At 40.2% G+C, this 23,919-nt stretch overlaps 1 protein-coding gene across 1 annotated transcript in view; it reads right to left on the minus strand.

Moving 5' to 3' along the window:
• The window catches only part of LOC124459852, a 148,124-nt gene extending 140,747 nt beyond the window's left edge, over positions 1–7,377 (minus strand). The window contains exons 1-2 of the mRNA XM_047009609.1: positions 7,192–7,377; positions 6,989–7,130 (exon numbers count right to left, since the gene is read on the minus strand). Of these exons, the coding sequence (XP_046865565.1) occupies positions 6,989–7,130; positions 7,192–7,239 (190 nt within the window). The 5' untranslated portion in view covers positions 7,240–7,377. The remainder of the gene's footprint in view (positions 1–6,988; positions 7,131–7,191) is intronic.
• Between the last annotated feature and the right edge of the window lie 16,542 nt (positions 7,378–23,919).

A 23,919-nucleotide genomic window follows, 5' to 3' on the forward strand; every position in this document is an offset into this window, starting at 1 on the left:
CCAAGTCCAGAATATTATTATTGGTTTCGCTGTAGATGATTAAAAAGTATAGCGCGAAGAGAAGTGACAGAAAGATGAGGAGAAATTAGGTGAGAAAGGTTGTTAAAAGATTGGCAAAGAACACGAAAAGGTTCATGAAGAGAGTAGTTAGTCAGACATCTACTAAGGTGAATAGGAAAAAAGTTTCTGGTCCGACGTGAGGGAACAAAAAAAATATAGCGTATCTAGTAAATTAGTAGAAATGACTTCGCCGTTGACTAGTTTATGGAGAAAGAGAATGCCAAAAACGAGCCTACGGTTGTAAAGTGAAGGAAGATTAATAAGAAGTCTGCTAGAATAAGAAGGTAGGCGAAGACTCGGGTCCCAATAAAGACCGCGTAACCCAAACTTAAGGAATTGCTTCTGTACCGATTCAATACTACGCTGGTGAACATCATATTGCGGATTCCACACTGGCGAGCAATATTCTAGAGTAGGGCGAACCAACGAAGTGTATAAAACCTTTGTTACATAGGGATCATCAAATTCTTTGGCCCAACGTTTAATGAAGCCAAGAAGGCTGCATGCTCTATTGACAATAGAAGAAATATGAACATTAAATGAAAGTTTTGGGTCAAACATAACGCCTAAGTCTTTGAACGATGGTACGCAACAGAACAGAACAGACTTAACAGAGTAATGAGCTAGGAACGGAGACAAACGACTGAAAGTCATAAAAGAACATATAGAGGCATTAAGGTGTAATTTATTAACGTGGCACCAATCACAGAACGTATCGAGATCTGATTGCAAGTACTGTTGGAAAGAAGGATCATTATAGGAATAATAAATCTTGACGTCATCCGCAAACATGAGCACGCGTGAATGAGCCAATCCAAAGGCAAATCATTTATAAACAGTGTAAATAACAGGGGGCCCAGATGACTGCCTTGGGGTACACCTGACGTAACTCGAACAGTTTCAGATATCGAGGAACGAAAAGACACCTTTTGGGTTCTGCCAATAAGATACGATTTTAACCAAGCCAATAGTTTTGGGGAAAAACCCATTATGTTAAATTTCGCGAGAAGCATAGAATGATCAAACGTATCGAAAGCCTTACTAAAGTCGGTATAAATAACATCAGTTTGACACTTTTTACGGAAGCCATGGTGTACAAGGGTAGTCAATTCTAAAAGGTTGGTAAGCAACGAACGACCTTTCATGAATCCATGCTGACAAGGAGAAATAGTGGATCTGGATAGGTGTTGAAGGGAAGACGTAATAATTTTCTCAAACAGCTTTGGTATTGCCGAAAGTTTGGCAATGCCACGGTAGTTAGAAACATCCGATTTGCTACCCTTTTTAAAAAGCGGAATAATAAAAGACTCCTTCCAAATATCGGGAAAGGTACAAGTTTCACTCGATATAAAGAATAACCGAGATAAAGGCTTAGATAGGGAATTCGAACACATTTTAAGGATGCAACTAGGTATATTATCAGGACCGGGAACGAAGGAAGACGTCATAGATGACAAGCTAGAGATAATACAGTCTTCAGGAAAAGGAATAGGGTGTGGGTTCCGAAACAGTAGTAGAATAAGTCGACTGAAAGAATTTAGCAAACAGATCTGCAATATCTGAATCATTATTAGCAGTCTAGTCATTAAGTCTGAAGGTGGAGTGTAGTACATTAGAGCGTCTTTTGGAATTAACAAAGTTATAAAATCTTTTGGGGTTCTTATAAAATTCAACCTTACAGCGAACGATATAATTATTGTAGCATTGAGTGTTTAAAAGACAAAATTGAGATTTGGCTATACAGTAATTTGCGTAGTCAAGTCGCGAACCAGTTTTTTTAAATCTTTTAAAATATCTCGATTTAATGTTACGGAGATTAGAGAGCCTACGTGTGAACCAGACTGGCGCGCTGGAGACGGTAGAGACATTCACATAACGAACGCATTTATCAATTAGAGAATTAAGAGCAGAGTAGAAAAACTTCACTGCACGATCCTTATCGCAGCACTCAAATAGAAATGACCAATCAAAAGAGAAAATAATGCTATTAAGAAGATTGAAATTTGTTTTACGAAAACATCTACGACGAGAATTTGCGATGTTATTAAATGAATTAGTAATGGAATTGTAAGAAATAATGACTTCAATCGTGGGATGATAAGGATCTTCAGGTTTCACTAGGGGCTGTGTTCGGGATACAGCACTAACAGTGGGATCAGAGACAAAAACAAGATCAAGGATACTTTTATAAGAGTTAGGGAAAGAATATAACTGATATAGCGGACATCCAAGTAGGCTATCAAGAAAAACATGTTAAGATGAAGGAATTAAGAAAGATAGATTATCATCAACAAGCCAAGAAATATTAGGCAAGTTGAAATCACCTAAAACTATAAGGAAATCGCGATCTTTAAGACGATTAAAAATAGTTTGCAAAGCATCAGCATGATGCATATAGGTCGTTATATCAGAAGCTATTCCTCCAGCTTCTGAGCAAGAAATGAGCAAGAAATATATAAGCTAAAGTTGTAACATGTAACTTCGACGCAAATAAACTCAACACCGATGCACAACACTTGAACACAGATTTGAGTTAACAGCAATGAGTACTCCACCGCCACGACGACCAACACGGTCAAGCCTATAAGAAATAAAGTTATTAGAAAAAATTTCATTTTCCAAAACAGAGGAGTTAAGCCAAGTTTCAGAGAAAGCTAATATGTCAGCCGAAAAGGTTTGGCTATCACAGAACATGTTCGAGAGCTTGGTAAGAAGTCCTCTTACATTTTGATAATGAATGCAAAGACTAGACGTTATTAGTTTTTTGAAGCAGAAGATACATTAGGAAGGTGGACAGGCAACGGACGGGAGCGCTTATTGGGCGCAAACTCGTGTACAACTAGGCCCTATGGCCAGAAATTAGTGTCAGTCATAGCTGAGAAATACTCATTGGGTACAGTAATTTTAAAAGAGGAGATTTCGCGAGGCCTAGAAAACTTAAACTTTTGAATTAAAACTTTAGCAGGGCATATATTACTGATGTAAGCTGCCACAGACGACTCAGAAGTATCAGGAGCAAGCCTAGAGATAAATAATTGTTTACGATGAGGCACTACAGTTAGTGGAGGCGGAGGAGCATTGGGATCCGCAAGTGATTGAGAGCTAACATGATCCTGTGATTGATCAGAGTTCCCGTGAGGGATAGAATGAGGTACACCAGGGCTTGTAATGGGTACTTCAATCTGAAAAGAAGAGCATAAAGAGGGACAAGAAGATGGTGTAGGCGAAAGTAAAATGGAAGACGATGTAATAGAGAGTGCTGACGACTGCTTGCGAGGCAACTCAAGGGTACATTTCTTGGGCGACTTCTCAGAAGGTGGAACAAACTTGAATTGCGACAATAAATGTACGCTAGAGTCACACTCGTTAGACAGCTGTTTGGCAAGTTTGTTTAAAGAAAGAAACTTTAAACGAATATCCCTATACATACGGCTAAAATCAAGCTGCTGGCTGGCACAAGATGGGCAAGTCCAGCGCATTAAGCCAAGCTCAGGCTTAGACACAGACAAACCGAAAATTTGTCGTGGTCGCGGCCATTGAGGCCAGCACATTTTAAGTGAATAAGATTATCCCAAAGCCAACAAGATATTGCTTTATACTGATCATCAAAACGATCAGAATGCTTGCAAGTAGGTAGACAACAAGCCATTATAAAGCCAAAAGAAACACAAGGCAAAAAAAAAAAAAAAAAATAAATAAATTTATATATATAAGAATAAATAGAAAAATTTAAATACAGAGCACAAAGATAATTATCGATAAGAAATCAATAATTACAAATAAAACAAAGAGAACAGCACAAGAGAGAGTGCAAGAACAGTTATAAGCCGAGCTTTGAGAGGCGGCCTTACAAAAGTGATTACGCGGGAAAGAAGCTGAGCACAAGCACAAAGCAGATAGAACAACAAAGCCACTAGCACTGATGGTATGATGGGGGCGATGAGGGGAGCAACTGCAGAAGCAATGACGAGAGAGAAAAAATAAAAAGAAAAAAAATTAAATGCACCAAACACTAATCACGAAACAGAAAAACTGTTTAAACTATTTAATTTGGCGAATTATGGAAATAAAACACAAGGGCGAACAACACCAGTAAAAGCGTAAAAAAAAACTAAGCACAATTAAAAACAGAGAAAACAATAAATATTAATAAAAACTCAGGAGCTATGCAAAAACACGACCGTCACGTCAGAGAGCAGAAGCTTTTTTTATTATAATATATTTTTTATTATATATAAGCGACAAAGTTCGAAATTTTTTTGTTTATTTCAAGTTTATTAGCTGCCTTAAGATTTTCATTTATCTTTTCAAACACCCACTCAAAAAGCGCTTTACATGTGCGCCCATTATCAATCCAAATTTGAAGCAACTCTGTGTGACTGAACTCTACCTTGTCTGCAATATCAGCAAATATTTTAAAAAGGCGCAAAAAAGCGTAAGCAAAATTATTGGCGTCATCTTAAGAACATTTAACGGAAAATAATTGCATTCTTACTTGCAAGTAGCAACGAGAAGCAGGTAACATTTAGTCCACAAATCACAGAACGTTGAGGTTAGGTTTCTTCTACAAACAATACCAACAATAACAAATGAAACGAAAGACAAAACACACAAGTACAAATTCTTTGACATTAACTTAATGATCAACATACCTTGAACTATGTTTTCCATATTAGCAATACATCTAGCTATTTTATTAAGCGAATTATGGAGCATTAAAAGTTAAACAAGCTTTTGAGCAAAATCAACACAAAAGCCTCGTGCCACAAACAGCTGCTTTTGCAGGGCTGCCAGAAGGCCGGGGCTGCATGAATAATTAAAATTTTTTTATTTTCAAATAGATAAAACGCCTATTTAGTGAAAATAATATTAATTTAATAGCAATGCTAAAATTTTTATTTTGAGTTTATGCCGCTATTTTCTTCAAATCTGCCACTGTGCAGTGTACATATATCCATGCACACACAGTATATATCCATGCGAAAGAAATTGCGAGTATGGAAGAGAGACTTTGAATATTTTGTTGGTGTATTAATCGGCTTTGCCGAAGTTTGTATACTCTTGCAAATTCTTTTTTTTTCCCTCACTTGCCGTCCAAATGGAACAATGTTTTATCTAATCCGGTGCATAAAGCATGCTATTTAATCAACGCAACTCCATCGAGACATGTCGCCCAGGTATCAACATCTACATCTTGGAGACTATAATACAGATAGATAGAGCCACATAATTTGGTATGTAGACTCATGTATGTATGTATATATGAATTTCCATAAAACTTAAAAACTATAACAGCTAGAGGCATCAAATTTAATATATACAGTCAGTCACAAAAGTATTCGTCTCTAGGGTCCCTTATATTCATGCTCGTTTTTGTTGGATATTCAATAATAAATTCAATCGTTTTTTCACAGGATGGGGTAAATAAAATATTTATCTAACTCAATTTAACTTAATTTTATTTAAACGTTAAATATTTTAGATTTTTTCATAATAAAACAAAAAAATCCCAAAAATGTAATCCCACAAAAGTATTCGTCTCTCGAGAAAAATACTCAAATATTTTAGTATTTTTTAGTTGCAAACTATTTTTTTTTTGCCTTTGAGATTATTTAGGGCATTTTGAATCTATTTCGGGGAAAACCCCATTTACTTTCTGGAACGAAACTTAACTTATTTCATTAAAAATGCCAAAAGGTTCAGAATTAAACGATTCACAAATAAAATCGTACCACACCTACACAATGACGGCAAGTCAAATAAATACATTAGTGATACATTGGCTCCAAAGATTAACAGTGCCTTGTCTTCATCCAACGATTTACATGGAAGATGCCCTAGGAAAAAACCACTGCTTTCTTCTGTTAATGTGTCGAAGCATCTAGACTTTGCAAAAACCCACGAAATCAAAGTTTTTGCATACTGGGAGTGCGTCATATTTAGTGACGAAAGTAAATTCAATATATTTGGATCTGACGGCGAGGTCGTATACTTGTTTAGTATGCGCGCAGTTTATGATTATTTAAAGTTTTAGCCATGGCCCCTTCCGTCCATAATAAGAAAAAACGGATTGCCCCCCACATTTTTTTGACTATCGTAAATAAATTCGACAGACTAATTAATCTTATTTATTTCTACCAACCTATCATATACGAATTTTATCGAAATCAGACTAGAGACATGCAAAATATACGTGTAAACGTGTTTTACTAGGCGGTCCTTCAGGGCGAACTTTGTCGTACCACAGTGGCGGCGCTAGAGTGCACGTATGCTTGTAAGAGTGAGCGAGATAGCTCTTGCTATGATAAAGGCATGTGAAAACAATTTAATAAACATGGTTTTCAAAATTTGAAATATTTGTTCCTGGCGCATGGTGTACCAAAGCAAGGCATTTCTTTATATGGCAGGTGTCAAATCTGCAAAGCACCTACTCCTACGGACAGTAGCCAACGCCAATCTCACAGCAGAGGAGATGGAAACGGTGCTAGTGGTAGTCGGGGCAACGTTTAACTCCAGGCCACTCGGAGCATAAAGAGTTAGCTTATTCGTAAACTTTACCTTTTTTTACCTCGGAGCATAAAGAGTTAGCTTATTCGTAAACTTTACCTTTTTTTACCTTAAGGCCCTGCGCCATAATATGCGTTAAGGAACTTCGTTTCAGAATATAAAAAACCAAGCAGCGAACAAACAACAAAAAGCTTTTCAAATATTAAATTAAATTTTTGCAAATATTTTAACGATTTAATTAAATTTTGTGTGCTCTCTGTGCAGGATAAATCAGAAGAGGTTTTGTCACTCATTCTGCAGCCAAAGTATTTTTATATATTTGGGTTTTGCGGATCTCGCTCTTTTTCTTGAGTGGTTGCCTTGATTAGGGACAGTACTAAATTTCAGGTGGTACTTAATACTGTATATAAAATATATTTACCCATTTCATTTCCCTGGGTTGTAATAATGTATTCAATATAAGATAAAGAAAACGAAATAGAATCTATCCATAATCCATTTAATTCATGAAAGTAACTTTGCATGGAAAAATGCAAAAAGGACTCCGAGTATATCAAGCATTCCTAAAAAAAGTTAAATATTAGATGGTTTATTGTATATTTAAGCACATAATTTTACACTAACCTTGACTTTTCCGGTTTTCCAGAGACATTCAATTAATATTTTATACATGCTGTTAAAGTCCAGCAAAGCTGATTCGTGAATGCTGATGCCGGTTCTAACATTTAGTTCTTCTGTAATAATCCCGCAAACATAAACCAACTCGTTAGTTTCAAGTAATGTTGGGATTTGCTTTAGTTTTTTTTTCCTGTAATAAAAACAAAAAATGCATATTAACAATGTAATAAAAACAAAATAGGCATATTTTGTTTGTCGTATCAGACAGAAAAAATGTGTCCTTTAATGTGTCAATAGCCGAGTCGATCTAGCCATGTGCGTTTGTACGTCAGTCCGTATGAACCGTTATATTTTGGAGACTATAAGAGCAATAAGTTTTTTATGTAGACTCGCGCACATATTTAAAATATTTGACACTCACGCTTCCGAAACCGTAATTTAAAATAAACTATGTCTACACCGAGTTTTATAAAAATCAGAAAAAGTATATCCTTGCTACATATGTAGCATATAAAAAGAATTTTATATAAATACATACGTTGGGTCCATTAAATTCATTCTACTGTTATCAAAGTGTTGACGACTATCCGGATTTTTACCTTTAATTGTAAAATTTTGTAGTTTTAGTTTTAGTCCAGCCTATGCCAATTTTTATTCACCTGACAACAGTGAAACAACAGTGTAAAACTTTTTCATGTTTCACCTTTAAAAGTATGAGCCGTTTGCGCTGTCCGTTATTGTAGCGGCAGAACTAAACCGTAGTCCATGAAAACTACTGGTATTTAGGCAAACAAGACTCTTCCAAAGAAATCTGTATTATCCTATTTTGCGGCATCCAAACGTTAAGAATTGGCATTGTTTTACAATTCTTTGAATCATTTCTTTGGTAAATATTTACTATAGTTACTCGGGACCAAAACGCGCTTAAACTACATAAATTTGGTATCAAACGAAAAAACAAAATTTCACGAGCACGACCTCAGGTGCGCCTTGACGATTTATTATGTAGTTTTTGTGCAATTAACAAAAGAAAAATCATGTTTTTAGTGGGATTATAGCTAAAATTAGCTGTTTCCGGCTAAAAGAAGCTGTCAAATTTTGAGATAGCGTTGCCAGATGCCAAATGTCGTATACTCGAATACGCGCGCTTTTTGAAACTTTTGTTCGCACTATTCTCAACAATCGAAAATATTGTTGAGTTTACATTAGTTTTTGATTTTAGAGAACAAATATAGTTCAGAATACAATATTCGGCTGCCAGAGCAGAAATGTCGAGTAGCTTAAGTAAATATTTACCCAAATATCAAAGTAAGCGTTCTTAATTGAAAATACTGTAAAATATTCCAATGTAATCCAAAATCTTAAAAATAGTAATATAACCGTTTACAAAATAAAAATTATGTCCGGTATATATACTGTACTTTTAGAACAGTCGGTTCTGCCCAAACTCAAATAGAATTTTTAGCCTTAGATTTGAATGCTAATTAACATGAAAAAATTAACTTTTCGTCTTACAATAAAGCATTTTTTACCCCCGGTCGAAATTAGGCTAATTGTGTTTATGTTTAATAAAAATGAAGTAAGTAAGTCGTCTCGCCGACTTTGGTATACCATGCACAAAGTAAACAAATATTTTAAGTACAAAATATTTAAGTATTTGAAACATTTATTTAAACCAAATGGATGTCTATTAAATTCTTTTTACATGCCTCATCATACGAAATGCTATATCGATCACTCTTACAAGCACAAGTACACTCTAGCGTCGCCAACCGATAGATTAATACCGATAGTCAATAGATTGTGGGAGGCAATCGGGTTTTTCTTATTCATAGGGGCGGAAAGATTAATTAAATAATTAGAATCTGCGCGCATACTAAACAAGTTTAGATCAAGAATATGTACATTTTATTGAGTCGTATAAACATATACCCTTATGGGTGCGTCGTACAGTGGGGCTTTTTGGCAACATTGCAAAAATCATTCCGATAGAGCGATTTAAAAAATGTAAAAAACGTATGATATGAATTCCGCAAGCTTCAAAATGAATGTTTGCCAAGAGTGATGGGTGTCCATGGTGCTGTAATATTCAGGGTCAAAGTAAGAAAAAAGGAATGAAACCCGTTTTTTTTAATTACAAGCGACATTTTTAATTGTTTTAAACGACTATGTAACATTTTTAAATGTTTTAATTCGATTTTCTAACATAATTACAAAAAAAGGTGACATTTTTTTTATGTTAATTTGGAAAATTTACTATTGATGACTGATTTTATTAAAAATATTTTTCAATATTTACATCTTTATCTAATAAACTCGACATTTCAGGATTAAAGCTGCTATTTCCCAAATTCTTTCGTGATCGCGCGAGTCTCAGCTAAGCAAAAAGTGGGTCCGAAGAGGCTGCCAGCATGTGGAAAAGGTCTTCATTTTGTCAAACACGAAAAGTTTTTAATGTATTAGTGTATCTAAACCTTTTGTAGTCGTCGTTTTTTTTCTTTTATTCCTGTGCTTCTTCGGATAGCTCTCCAATTGGTAAACACTAATATTTTATTAAATATATTTCGTGAGCCAAAATCCTATGCACCGTTGGGGTAAGTTTTTTTGCGGTTACAATTTAGTCAAAGTTGAAGTATATTCGACAATTTTTTCACCACTTACGCGTCGTATAAAAAGTATGAGCCTACATAAGTGCGCTGCGGCAGAGCTAGTTCCTAGTCCGGGTAATTGGCTGTGTGGACCACTGATCTGTGCTCAGTCATTGGTTTTCATTAACTCTCTTTTGCATAAACATTTTTGCAAGCGAGAAATAAAATTGTTTTGTGCAAATGCAAATTTCATTTCTTTATATATTTGATAAATAATTTTTTTTTATAGTTTAAAAAATAATATTGAAGCACATGCGTGTGAAGCAGTTATGTTGACTCGGGATATCTTTTATTTAATTCCCTCTTGCAAAACAGTTCAGACACAGGGACCTTTTCTTTATATATGCCTCCCAGGTACCGGCATCTGAAGGAAGCGGGAGAATCGACGCACCGGGGGATTCTACTTCAAACAGAGATCAAAGGACTTGGGTTTGAGTGTGTTTCATTCGGTTTCAAAACCATCATTTGTAAGCGGGAACTTCGCTTACCACAATCTGTGGAGATGGTACCGGTGGCTTGCACTTTTCGTGGCTTGTTCGACGTGGTTCAGATGTGGCCTGCTGAGAGGTTGTGCTTAAGAACGCGGAATTGGGACTAGAAAGGGTTTGAAGCGGTCGCTGGTAGAACTGGTACTCCTCTGACGCGGATTTGGAGAAAAAATCGAAGATTTGCGCGTTACAGCAGTGATCTTAGCCTTTTTATCGGTTTGGCACGACTTGGAAATAGTTTGGAACGTTTCCGAAAGGCAAAGGAATGGTCTGGAACGCTTAGTATTTTGAATAAGAATTACAATCACGAAATGGAACGTTTGAAATAATTTGGAGCGTTGGTGAAGGTCCCAAGCAATTGCCTGGAACGCTTTGGAACTAGACTAAAAAACTGAAACACGAAATGGAACAGTTTGGAATAGCTTCCTAGCTAGTTGCAAAAGACCCAAGAAGTGGCCTGAAACGCCTTTGAATTTGCATAAAATCCAGAAACACTAAATGATCGGCTGAAACGTTAGGGAACTTAGCGTTCCATTCCTCTCGTGTTGGTTGGCAACAAATTTACATCCTCTGGTGTGTTTCATTGGGTTTGAGTCTCGGAACAATTAAATTGAAACTAAGAATTCAAAAAGCTTGTGGTCTGCAAAGCGAACCGATTGGGACAAGAATTTAAAAAAAAGAATAATAAATTAATTTTGCCGAAAAAATCAAAAATTTTCGCTTTTCTTAAACCTGTCCTTTCAGCGTATGTACCAAACATAGTGCCTGCCATCCCAGGGTATACAGCACAGCTACATTTGGTCGTCTGCTTTGTGCCGCTCATTTGGCACATGACCTATATATAAGTTAACAAACAATCTAGCGAACTGCCCCTGCACTAAGTCTTAGAAGAATCTGTGCAGCTGCAACGTCGATGTGACGAATTCCGCATAAGCATAAATTCGCTGACACAGCGTCTGACCAAGAGCTCATAGCATGATCATATGCCTTACATATTTACTTCTTATGTATTTAGCTTTAGATTCATATTCCAATTTATGTACTTAGGTTTAGTTCTCTTTTATTTCCTTCAATATATTCAGTTTTTGTATAACCGTTTAACAATAAAGAAGCATAACTCCGGCACTTAGCCGAAACATAATTTATCATATCTAATATATTGCTGATCCACAAGGACGGTGATTCAGATACCTAATGGTATCTCATCCTAATCAATATAAATCAATCCATAAGTTGGATCCCACCAACGGCAACCCCTAACAGGAACCAGTGGACACATTCAACATTATAACTGGCGCCCAACCGGAATTGGATTACCATCTAAGAATCCACACCCTACCAACATGTAAGTGACTGTTCGGAAAAAATAAAAACAAATTATAATATATAAATTTGAAACCAAACAAATATAAAAACAAATATAAAAACAATAATAAAAAAAATAATAATAAAAGTGGCAGCATAAAGTGATCTTGTGAATAATTTGCATTAGATTTGTAACTAATTTGCTTTGAATTTATTTGCATTGAATTTAATTGTGTTAATATGTGTGCGGTCATATTGTTAGATTGAATTCGCTAAGACACTGTGTTAAACAACTGCCAATGAGTTGGTCCTATAGGGACATTAAAAAAGAATCTAATAGCGACGAAGATATTATAGTACAATCTAGGCCTCAGGCACTCGATCAAACAGAAATGGATCCACAAACGTTAAAAGTTATAATAGAGAGCGCAGTCAGCACCGCGCTTAACGCACAAGAACAACGCATAAGAGGCGAGATACACGCCGAACTCGAACATCTGAGAAACCAAATGAACTCATTTAGAATTGAAGCGCCCCAAGTACAGGTGTACGAAAGCGTAACAATTGATCCCAGCATTAGATGTGAGGTTAGACTCGACGCTGCGAAATCGGTGCCGAATTTTAATGGTGACCATGAAGAATATGTGTCTTGGAGACAATCAGCCATAGAGGCATATCAAGCCTACAAGGGATACTATGGGAGTGAAACACATTACCAGGCAGTGATCATTTAAAAAAATAAAGTTTGTGGTGCCGCACGCGCAGTGCTTACCTCACATAACACTGTGCTAAATTTTGATGCAATCATTGCTAGACTTGATTGCACATACGCCGATAAAACGTCTCTGCGCGTTCTTAGACATCAATTAGAAATGGTCAGACAAGGACCCCTAGAATTAATGCAGTACTATGATGAGGTTGAGAAAAAACTCACTCTTATTACAAATAAAATTGCCATGACGCATGAGGAGTAAGCAGCCGACATTCTTAATATAGAAATTAGGAGCGATGCTCTGCACGCCTTCATGGCAGGCCTGAGGAGGCCTATTAAGGCACTAGTTATACCAGCACAGCCCAAAGATTTGCCTTCGGCTTTAGCACTGGCTCGCGAGGCTGAGAATAGCATAGAAAGGAGCATGTTCGCTGGTACGTATGCTAAAGCAAATCAAGATAGGAGCCACCCAGGGGAAAATAACAAGCAAGGGAATCGCTCAATGCCCAGACAGGAAAAACATTTTGAGAAAAACCCCCATTTTACAGAAAAACAAGTCCAAAACAGACCCCAACAGGGTGAGCAGGGACCAACATCAAACAGTAAACAACTTCGAGCCCAAGACCAAGCACAACCGATGGATGTTGGTCCATCAGTTTCCAAACTGAGACAGCAGACTTCTTGGGGTAAAACCCGCGGTAGCGCCACTTACGGCGAATCTCAAAAGAGACAGAACGCATCAGAGCGTATGACTGGACAGAGTCGCCAGAATGTTAACAACATTTCTCAAAAAGACTCGGCCCAAGACCAACAATACGCGCGAGGCCGCCGTCGCAGAGGCTAGGGATGAGAACGACTCCATACCGGACAATGAGTTCGTCGAGCGACAGTTGGCTGGTAGAACACTAAAAATTCTAATCGACACTGGGGCGGCAAAGAATTATGTAAAACCCGTAAAGGAGTTAAGAAACATAACACTTGTCGACACCCCATTTACTGTGAACTCCATACATGGGTCCAGTAAAATTAAAGAAAAATGCTTCATGAGAATTTTCGGAAAGAATGCCCCGTTTTTCATTTTAGATACCCTTGATACTTTTGATGCCATAATAGGCTTCGATTTGCTAACGCAAGCAGGGGTAACCCTAAACATACACAGCGGTAGTATTACATATGGCAGTACGGCGGAAGCACTGCAACACCATACTTGCGATAGCGTTAATTTCACACGCATTGATGACATAATAGTTCCTGATAGCGTAAGAGAGGAATTTAAAAAGGTAATACTGAACAGGATCGGCGCATTTTCGACCTCTAACGAGGCATTGCCATATAACACTTCAGTTATTGCCACAATTCACACAATAGACATTTCGTTAATAACGAAATCGCTCCAGTGTTAAAATACGGCATTATAAGACCATCTCGGTCTGAGTACAACAGTCCTGCTTGGGTTGTTGACAAAAAAGGCTTGGACTCAAACGGTATCAAAAACAAACGACTCGTTATTGACTTTCGAAAGTTAAACGAGCGAACCATTGCCGACCGGTACCCAATGCCAAGCATTCCAATGATTCTAGCGAATCTTGGAAAGGCAAAATTTTTCACGACTCTGGACTTAAAATCTGGATACAATCAAATTTTTCTAGCTGAAAAGGATCGCGCGAAAACGTCGTTCTCAGTAAACGGAGGGAAATACGAATTCTGTCGCTTACCCTTTGGTTTGAAAAATGCCGGAAGCATATTTCAGAGAGCAATCGATGATGTTCTAAGGGAACAAATCGGGAAAATATGCTACGTCCACGTAGATGACGTGTCAAACACATTCACACTGTGCTCCAGCTGCTCTGCAACGCTAACATGAGAGTTTCGAAAGAAAAGACAAAATTTTTTAAAGAAAGCATCGAATATTTTTATCGTCTCTAGTGACGGAACAAAAACTGACCCCGAAAACGTCAAGGAAATTCAGGAGTACCCCGAGCCAAAGAGCCTCTATGCACTAAGATCGTTTTTGGGCCTTGCTAGTTATTACAGGGTGTTTATTAAGGATTTTGGTGCCAGGTCCCAATCGACTTTGATGAATTGCAACGTCACACCTTTGACCGCTTAAGAAACATTCTGGCATCCGAGGATGTCATACTCATGTACCCGAACTTTCAAAAACCTTTCTACCTCACAACCGACGCTTCTGCCGACGGGATTAGAGCAGTGTTGTCCCAGGGCGGGAGGCCAATAACAATGCTATCCCGAATATTAAAGCAAAGTGAATCACATTGCGCCACTAATGAAAGGGAATTGTTGGCAATCGTGTGGGCTCTTGGAAAACTACAGAACTACCTGTATGGAACCAGAGAGTTGCACATTTTTACAGATCACCAACCGCTCACATTTTCCGTGTCACAAAAAAACACAAATGCGAGAATTAAAATGTGGATGGCCTTTATTGAAGAACGCTCAAATTCATTATTCAATTTTATTTTCATTTCGCGAATTCTTGCTGTCGTTTTTGTTTAAATTTAAATAAAATCAAAACTTACAACAATACTTGCATTAGCGGTGTTGTTGTTTTGTTTATCTCTTTTGCTTTTGTGTTTTTACCGTTTTAACTAACTCTCGCGCTCTTGTGTACAAATTGTTGTTGCATGTGTTCAATTTGACGGGCTCTCCCGCTCGTTCCTATTCTTGATTGATTTGCGCTCTTGTCTTTTGCCTACCCGTGACTCTGTGATACGTGTTTTTGTTTTTGTGTTTTCATATCTTTTTATTCTTTAGTGCACATTAACCCTTGTGTCAGAACTGGTCAGTATATTCTTATACACAGATTTTTTACCTTTAGAATTTTTATTTTTTTGTATTTCCTTTCGTAATTAAATTAAACTTTTGATAAAATGGTTGTCTGCTCAAAAAATAATTGCATAGTTGCCACTAATGCGGTTGACTCCCATGATTATATTCTTTGTTGGTTGTGTGACAATGCGGTTCACGTTAAGTGTGCAGGTTACACAGGCAGAATCAAGGAGTCTATTGCTAAAGGTGGTGGCTTAAAATATGGATGTGATGCTTGCAGGGAGGTTGAGAATGAGATGCGCTCTTTCATGAGGCGGACTAGAGATAGTTTTGACACTTTAAGGGCAGGTTTTAATAAACTCCAAGCGGAGTTTACTGCGGTGGAGACTCAGTTCAGAAGTTTATCGCTTATGAATGAGTCTCCGAAACGTAAAAGGACCAGTCCTTGGGGTGTTTCTGTATCTGTAGATCCGCCAGCGTCTCTTATCGTCCCCGACCGGTCTCATGCACCGTCCACTCCTAATGTACAGCAATTGATATCGTTTAAGAGCCCGGTTGTGAATGCTTTAGTAATGAATTACCGGTATCACCTGGGAATGATCTCTTAAAAACGATGCCTATTGTAGTGTCCGATGTGTCTGGGCAATTACCCATTCCAATGGAAATTGCCGATAGTTCTAAAAGTATCGAGGGCCCCGTAAAGAAGTTGACTGCTGCAGTGGGTGACTTATTCAACGTTACTGCTGCGGCTGACGCTTCGGGACCGCGGCCTCTCGTTGGCATACCACCAAAGAAACATATATTTGTTTCTAGGCTAGACCCTGTTGTCACATCTGATGATGTAATAGCCTATATTCGGAAGAAAGTTAACGTCTCGAATATTGCGGTGGAGAAGTTTAAATTTTCTTATTCTCGGGACATTTCGTCCTTTAAAATTAGTGTTTCTGCCAATATCTTCGACACTATATGTCGAGAAGATTTTTGGCCTAAACATATAATAGTTAAGGAATATACTGTAAAAAAGAAAAATCGGCAACCGATTCGCTTGCCTACAACAACAACTAATACTATTCCTGCCACATCAGCATCTGCTGGTGTGTCAAAAAACTAGCTTCGTCCCTTAACCTGGGTTACCAGAACGTTAGAGGACTGAAATCTAAACTTCCTAATCTCTATGTAGATAGTCTTTCTTTTGAGCATAACATTCTAGCTTTCACAGAGACGTGGCTAAAACCTGATATTGCTGATGCATCGGTTTTTTCCACAAACTTTTCTATTTTCAGACGTGACCGGATTTCTCGCATAGGTGGTGGCGTTCTGATAGCTGTTGATGCTGCTTTATCATCTGAAATGATTCAATTTTCTAGTACCCAGGAGATTGAGTTTGTCGGTGTTAAAGTAAATTTTAAATCTTTTAATGCTTTCATTATTTGTTCCTATATTCCACCATTGTCAGACATGGTGGTATATTTAAATCATTTAGAGGCAATTAAGTTTGTCTCCTCTTTAGTTTCGAGTCAAGACATGCTCATAGCTGTAGGTGATTTTAATTTACCCGCTTTAGCATGGTCACTAACAGATGAATCTACCACGTTGTTGCCCTCTTTGTCACATGACTTTATTGATGGCCTTCTAGGCTTTAGTTTTATCCCAAGTCAATCCTGTCTTAAATTCTAATGGAAAATCGTTAGATCTTATTTTTGTATTGGATTCTTCTTATTGTGAGGTTTCTAGGATCGAACCATTTGTTCTTCCAGAAGACAAATTTCATCCTACATTAAATTTAAAAATTGATTTGCCCTTGCTTTCACCATTACTTGGTTCAAATGAGTTACCACTAACTAGGTGCTTTCGTAAGACTGACTTTGCCAGCCTTAATGAAAACATTGCTACTACCGATTGGTCTTATCTGTACAATTGTAGTGATATGAACTCGGCTGTTTGTTTTTTCTATGATACTCTGAATTCACTCTTTGATATTTGTGTGCCTCTTGGTAGGCTGGAGCGGCTTAACAAACCTCCCTGGTTCTCTCGCGAGCTATCCAATTTGAAAAATGTGAAGACACGATATTATAAGAAGTTTCAAAAAACACGTCGTTCATCAGATTATGCTCTGTATACAGTCGCTCGTTCAAAATTCATGATGCTTAATACACAATGCTATAAGAATTATCTTCAGCGGTGTAAGCTTCAGTTTTCTTCTGACCCTAAACAAATTTATAATTTTGTTAATTCTAAACGTAAGACCTCAGTGCACCCATCTTTTTTGTCTTTTCAAAATAAAAAAGCGAGCACTGATCAGGCAATTGCCGATATGTTTGCGAGTTTTTTCAAAACAACTTATTCCTCAACGGAATATCGAGCAAGTCCGTATCCTTATCATTTAAAAAATGCTAATTGCATTTTCAATCCAGTGATTGATGAAAGTTCTATTCTTAGCGAACTTAAATTAGTTAAACCTGTTTATTCTCAGGGGCCAGACGGTATTCCTGGATGTGTACTCAGGTTCTGTGCAAACGCATTATGTAAACCCATTTTAAAGTTGTTTCTATTGTCTGTCGAATCTTCCTCTTTTCCATCTATTTGGAAGGAGTCGTATATTATTCCTCTGCATAAAAATGGCAAAAAGTCCGAAGCCTCTAACTATAGGGGTATCTCAAAATTGTCCGCTATTCCGAAAGCTTTTGAGGAAATTATAACTTCTCGATTGCAACATTTTTGCAGCTCTATTATTTCGCCATCCCAACATGGGTTTGTGAAACGTAGATCTACAACCACTAACCTTTTAGAATTTACATCAATAATTATCAAGGGGTTCAAAAATGGTAAACAAACTGATGTCATATACACTGACTTCAGCAAAGCCTTTGATTCCGTTAATCATACCCTATTACTTTCTAAGCTGAGCGACATTGGGTTTCCACCCCTTTTTCTTTCTTGGGTTTGTAAGATTCCAATTATTTACAGAGTCTGTTAAATGCTCATGCATATACCGAAACCAGTATTGTAGTATCGATTGTTAGTGATAAGTATCGATTGTTAGTAATAAGTATCGATTGTTAGTACTAAGTATCGATTGTTAGCGATAAGGCCTCGATATGCGGCGAGACGGCGTCTCTCTTCTCTTCTGGCGACGCAACGAACAAGTTGTCTCTGCGCAGAAAACCAAGATTAAATCCGGAAAATACCAATTAATCATTATCTTTTTTACTCAATAATTAGGTGTTTACAACTCAGAAGTGGGATGACCACCCGAAAGGATAAATATTTCGGGACACGGCAGGCCACACGTTCCACATCTAGAACGGCCGCCTCCACGCCCACCGCTGCTGGTGCACCCACTGCTGTGACTACCGCTGCAGTACCGGCGGCCACTGGAGCCGCCGCTGCAGTACCGAGAGCCGCTGTGCCAACTGCCGACATATTCGCCCCTGCCGGGCCAACCGCTGACATGCTCGCCCCCGCCGGGCCAACTGCTGCTATACGAGCCCCTGCTGGGCTAACTGATGCCACATTCGCCCCTGCCGGGCCAACTGCTGACATGCTCACCCCTGCCGGGCCAACCGCTGCCACACTCGCCCCTGCCGGACACGCCGCTGCTGCATCCGCCCCTGCTGGGCCAACCGCAGCCACACTCGCCCATGCCAGGCCCGCCGCTGCTGCATCCGCCCCTGCTGGGCCAACCGCTGCCACACTCGCCCCTGCCGGGCCCGACGCTGCTGCATCCGCCGCTGCTGGGCCAACCGCTGTCACACTCGCCCCTGCTGAACCAACTGCCGTCATACTCGCCCCTGCTGCACCCACCGCTGCGGTGTCCGCCGCTTACAGGCCACCTCTGCAGACTGCCGCCGCTGCACCCGCTGCCATTGCTGTACCCGCCGCCGCTGCCGCCGCATCCATTACGGTACCTGCCGCCGCTGCCACATCCACTGTACCTGCGGATGCTGTGCCCGCCGACTATATGTCTGCCATGCGGGTTGCGGCCTCGCTCGCCGCCCCCGTCACTGGTCCCGACCCGGACCCATGGGAAGAGATGCCCGCTTTAGTGCCCTCCGTACCGACTGCCGCGGCCGCCATCACACCGGCCACTTCCGCCTCCCCCAGCCTGGATGAGCAACTGGCGACGCTGCAGAAGCAACATGAGTTGCTACAGCTACAGCATCAAATCCTCAAACTGCAGCAGGGGATTGACGAATTCCAAGCACCGAGGCAGCAAGTCAGTGACGTGAGTGTCATTGAGAGCATGGTGGCTCGATTTTCAGAGGATAACGCATATGACGTGAAGAAATGGCTGAACGATCTGGAAGAAGCATTTGGAATTCTGCAGTTGAACGACCGCCTACGTTTGATCGCATGCCGTCGTATGCTGGAAGGTACGGCGGCGGTGCTACTGCGCACGGTATCGGTGCACAGCTACGAAGAATTGAAGGCAATCCTCTTGCGAGAATTTGGACGCTCGTGTAGCATCGAGGAAGTGTGTAAGCTCTGCGTGGCCGGCGCATCAAGGCAGGCGAGGGATGTTTAAGATTCGCAATCGAGATGCAGGAGATTGCCATGAATGCTCCGATTCCGGAGAACGAGCTGGTCGACCTGATCATTGATGGACTGCGGGACAACTCTACTCGAGTCGGCATGCTGTACTCAGCTCGGACGGTGGCTGAACTGAAGCCCCTACTGGAACGCTACGAGCGCCTCCGTATGCTGGCCGCTGCCTCCAGACAAAGCAATAGCGTGAAGGCGCAGCCAACAACAACTGCCGTGGCGCCTGGAAACAAATCGTCAGGCACCGCCACGAGTGAGACCAGATGTTTCAACTGCTCAGGATGGGGGCATTACAAGAGTCAATGCCCGAAACCAATGAGACCTCCGAATTCATGTTTCAAGTGTGGCATAGTGGGCCACATCTACAAAAACTGCCCGTCTCGAATTGGAAATTTCATTGCTGCCGCCGCCGCTGATGAAGCAGGAGTTCGACTAGACCATTTACAACTGGTGAGTGTTGCTTTTGTTTGTGGTGAAGTGCAAGATAGGAAATTTATAGATATGTTTTCTCTCCTTGATTCGGGCAGTCCAAAGAGTTTTATCCGTCAATCTGAAGTCCCCTCCAACTGCCGTCTTAGCCCCCGTACATTGAACTGCCGTGGCCTAGGAAATAGCCAACTTCTGTCCTTAGGCCAAGTCCAGTGTAGGGTTCGACTCCGCAACACACAGATAATACATACGTTTGAAGTCCTGACGAACCAAGCAACCGAACTGCCGATGATTATAGGTAGAGATCTTTTGTATAAAATTAATATTAGACTCTGTAAACTGAAAGAACTGAAATATGAAAAAGAATCGTTGATACTCATGAATAAACCGACTGAATGAATAAATCCAAAACTTACTGCTGTTCTAAAGTCTTTTAAAATATTGAGGAAAGATCTAGCGGTACTACCGCACGACAGGAATGAGATTGTGTCTGCCGAAGTGTTGCCTGATTCTCCCCTTCTAGAAACTTCTGCTGTACCTTCGGAAACACTGAACGATGCACTTATGGCGATAAATGCCATTGAGCTCCCCGCTGTCAGTGAGTTAGACTTTGATATAGAGCCCACGTTATGGGAAGAGCAAACCGCAGCCCTTAAGTCTATTATTTCCACTTCGTATGTACAAGTTGATCCAGATTTAATCAAGCCCATGAACGATGAGATGAAAATAGAATTGAATAGCCAAACTCCGATTTTCTGCCGCCCCAGCCGTGTGTCGCACCACGAACGCATCGAGGTGCGTGAGATTTGTGACGATCTCTTGAAAGCGGGTATTATTTGCCACAGTAGTTCTCCTTACGCTGCCGCTATTGTCCCTGTCCGGAAAAAGGACAACACAATGAGGAAATGTGTAGATTACCGGCCGTTAAACAAAATAACAGTTCGAGATCATTTTCCGATTCCTCTGTTAGATGATTGCATTGAACATCTGGGTGGCAAATCATTTTTCACTATCTTGGACTTGAAGAACGGTTTCCACCATGTGAAAATGCACCCAGAGTCAATCAAATATACTGCCTTTGTAACCCCTGATGGCCAGTTTGAATATGTACGCATGCCCTTCGGACTTTGTAATGGCCCTTCGGTGTTCGCTAGATTCGTTTATTTTGTCCTTAAGGAATTCTAGTCGCGTCGCATGACTTTGAAACCCACCTTGAGATTCTGAAGGAAATATTGTATGTGTTAAGAGTGAACGGGCTATGCCTGAAGCTGACTAAATGCCGTTTTGCGTATAGGGAACTAGAGTACGTGGGCTACTTAGCCAATTCCGCCGGTATCACGCCTAAACCAGCTCATATTCAGGCGATACGGGATTTGCCCATTCCAAGGGATAGAAAGGAATTAGAGCGTTGTCTAGGCCTATTCTCATACTTCCGCCGATTTGTATCAGGTTTCGCTAAGATTGCGTGTCCGCTGTCCCGATTGTTAAGAAAAGATACCCCTTATGTCTTCTCCGAGGAATGCCTCGAAGCTTTCCGAACACTGAAGTTGAAATTGATCGAATCCCCCGTGTTATCTATTTACAACCCGAAGTCTGAAACAGAGTTACACTGCGATGCTAGTTCAATTGGCTTCGGAGCAGTGCTCCTCCAGAAACAAACAGACGGTAAATTACACCCAGTGTCCTACTTCTCTAAGATTGCATCCGCCGCTGAATCGAAACTACACATTTATGAGCTAGAGACGTTAGCTATCGTGTATTCCTTAAAACGTTTTGAGACATACCTTAAGTTCATCCCGTTCAAAATCGTGACCGATTGTAATTCCCTTGCGCTGACACTGAGAAATGGTGGACATTCCGCCAAGATTGCTCGCTGGGCCCTGCTGTTAGAAAACTATAACTACACGATTGTACACCGCTCGGGGGTTGGTATGCCCCATGCTGATGCTCTAAGCAGAATAGAAAATGCCGCATACGTCGACGATATAAACCTCGACTTCCAACTGCAGTTAACCCAGAACCCTGAGATTGTCAAACTCCGAGATGAGTTAGAGAAATATGAGATAGCGGATTTCGAACTGCGAGATGGAGTAGTGTACCGCCTGTCCTCGACGAGTGTACCCCAACTTTATGTCCCTTCCGAAATGATAAATCATGTCATACGAGTAGTACACGAGAAGCTTGGCCATATGGCCACGGAGATCAAGAAGCATTACTGGTTCCCGTGTATGAAGTCTTATGTTAACAATTACATTAAAAATTGCCTCAAGTGTATCTACTACTCCGCGTCCGCTTCGGACCACCGTGTCACGCTACATAGTATTCCGAAAGTGCCCCTTCCGTTTGATACCGTCCATATTGACCATTTGGGCCCCCTTCAGTCCATACGTTCTAAGAAAAAGTATTTTCTGGTTGTCATTGACGCTTTCACCAAATTTGTGAAGCTGTACCCTGCCGCCACGACTAATTCACGTGAAGTATGCCAGACATTAGAATCTCAGTATTTCGCAAATTACAGTAGACCCCGCCGAATCATCAGCGATCGAGGTACCTGCTTTACTTCCTCCGAGTTTGAAGAATTTCTGAAGGCCAATCATATAATTCATGTGCTGAATGCCACTACCTCACCCCGGGCCAACGGCCAAGTCGAGCGGGTTAACCGTGTGTTGGGCCCCATGTTGGGTAAACTGACGGAACCTGTGGACCACGCAGATTGGGTCCAACAACTGCCGAACATAGAGTTTGCATTGAATAACTCCGTCCACTCCACAACCAAATTTGCCGCTTCCGTACTTCTATTCGGTGTTGAACAACGAGGTGTGGTAGTAGATGAACTAACCGAACGGTTGGGTGAGAGAACGGAGGAGGTCGATGCCTCAGAGGTAGCTGTCCGGAGATTAGCCTTCCGTAACATTGTTAAGTCCCAAGAATATAATTCGGAATATTATTCGAAGCATCACCTCCCTGCCGTTAGTTTTGAGGAGGGGGATTTCGTAGTTATTAAGAATGTGGATACTTCGGCAGGCACGAACAAAAAGCTTATCAGGCGGTATCGTGGTCCGTATGTGGTTCATAAAAAACTTCCGAATGACCGATATGTTATCCGGGATGTAGAGGGCTCCCAAATCACCCAACTACCATATGATGGGGTCCTAGAAGCCTCCAATTCGAAATCCGCGTAGCTTAAACTGGGATCGCAATGTCAATTTGCCTTCGTATTCTAGTAGACTTCTCTTAATTAACCTTCCTTCCGTAACTAACCGTAGAATTATGCTTGGTGTTGTTTTTATGCACAAGCTCCTAATTGGTGATATCGACTTGCCTGAGTTATTAGCTCAGGTGAATCTGTCGGTACCATGTAGACGGAGTAGACATCCTTTGATACCTTTATCCCTTAGTCGTTGTTCTTCTAACTATGCTATGCATGAACCTTTTAGGGTCCTCTGCTCTGATTACAACCTTCTATTCCCTGTAATCGGCTCAGAGTTTTCTATTAATATGTTTAAAACATCTATCCTATCCCATTTAGTTAATAGATAGCTATAGTATTATTTGTTTGTCTGTCTTTTCTATGGTGTATTTTGTCCACTCGATTCGTGCCGTGCGTTATACGGCTGCACCCCTCGGTCGGTCGGGTGGGAGGTGGGCAGTTATCTGCTTGGGCTCGCGCGTAACAGGCTTTGTCCTGGTGTCGTAGGGGCCACTTGAACGTACTGCGCATAGTATCGTCAACGTCCGCTAATTCAATCTAACAATAGACAAATAATAATTAACACAGAAACTCAAAGGCAGATTAATTTACTTACAAATACTGTTAATAAAA

This window comes from Drosophila willistoni (genome assembly GCF_018902025.1).
Source record: "Drosophila willistoni isolate 14030-0811.24 chromosome 2L unlocalized genomic scaffold, UCI_dwil_1.1 Seg168, whole genome shotgun sequence".
Classification (NCBI taxonomy): domain Eukaryota; kingdom Metazoa; phylum Arthropoda; class Insecta; order Diptera; family Drosophilidae; genus Drosophila; species Drosophila willistoni.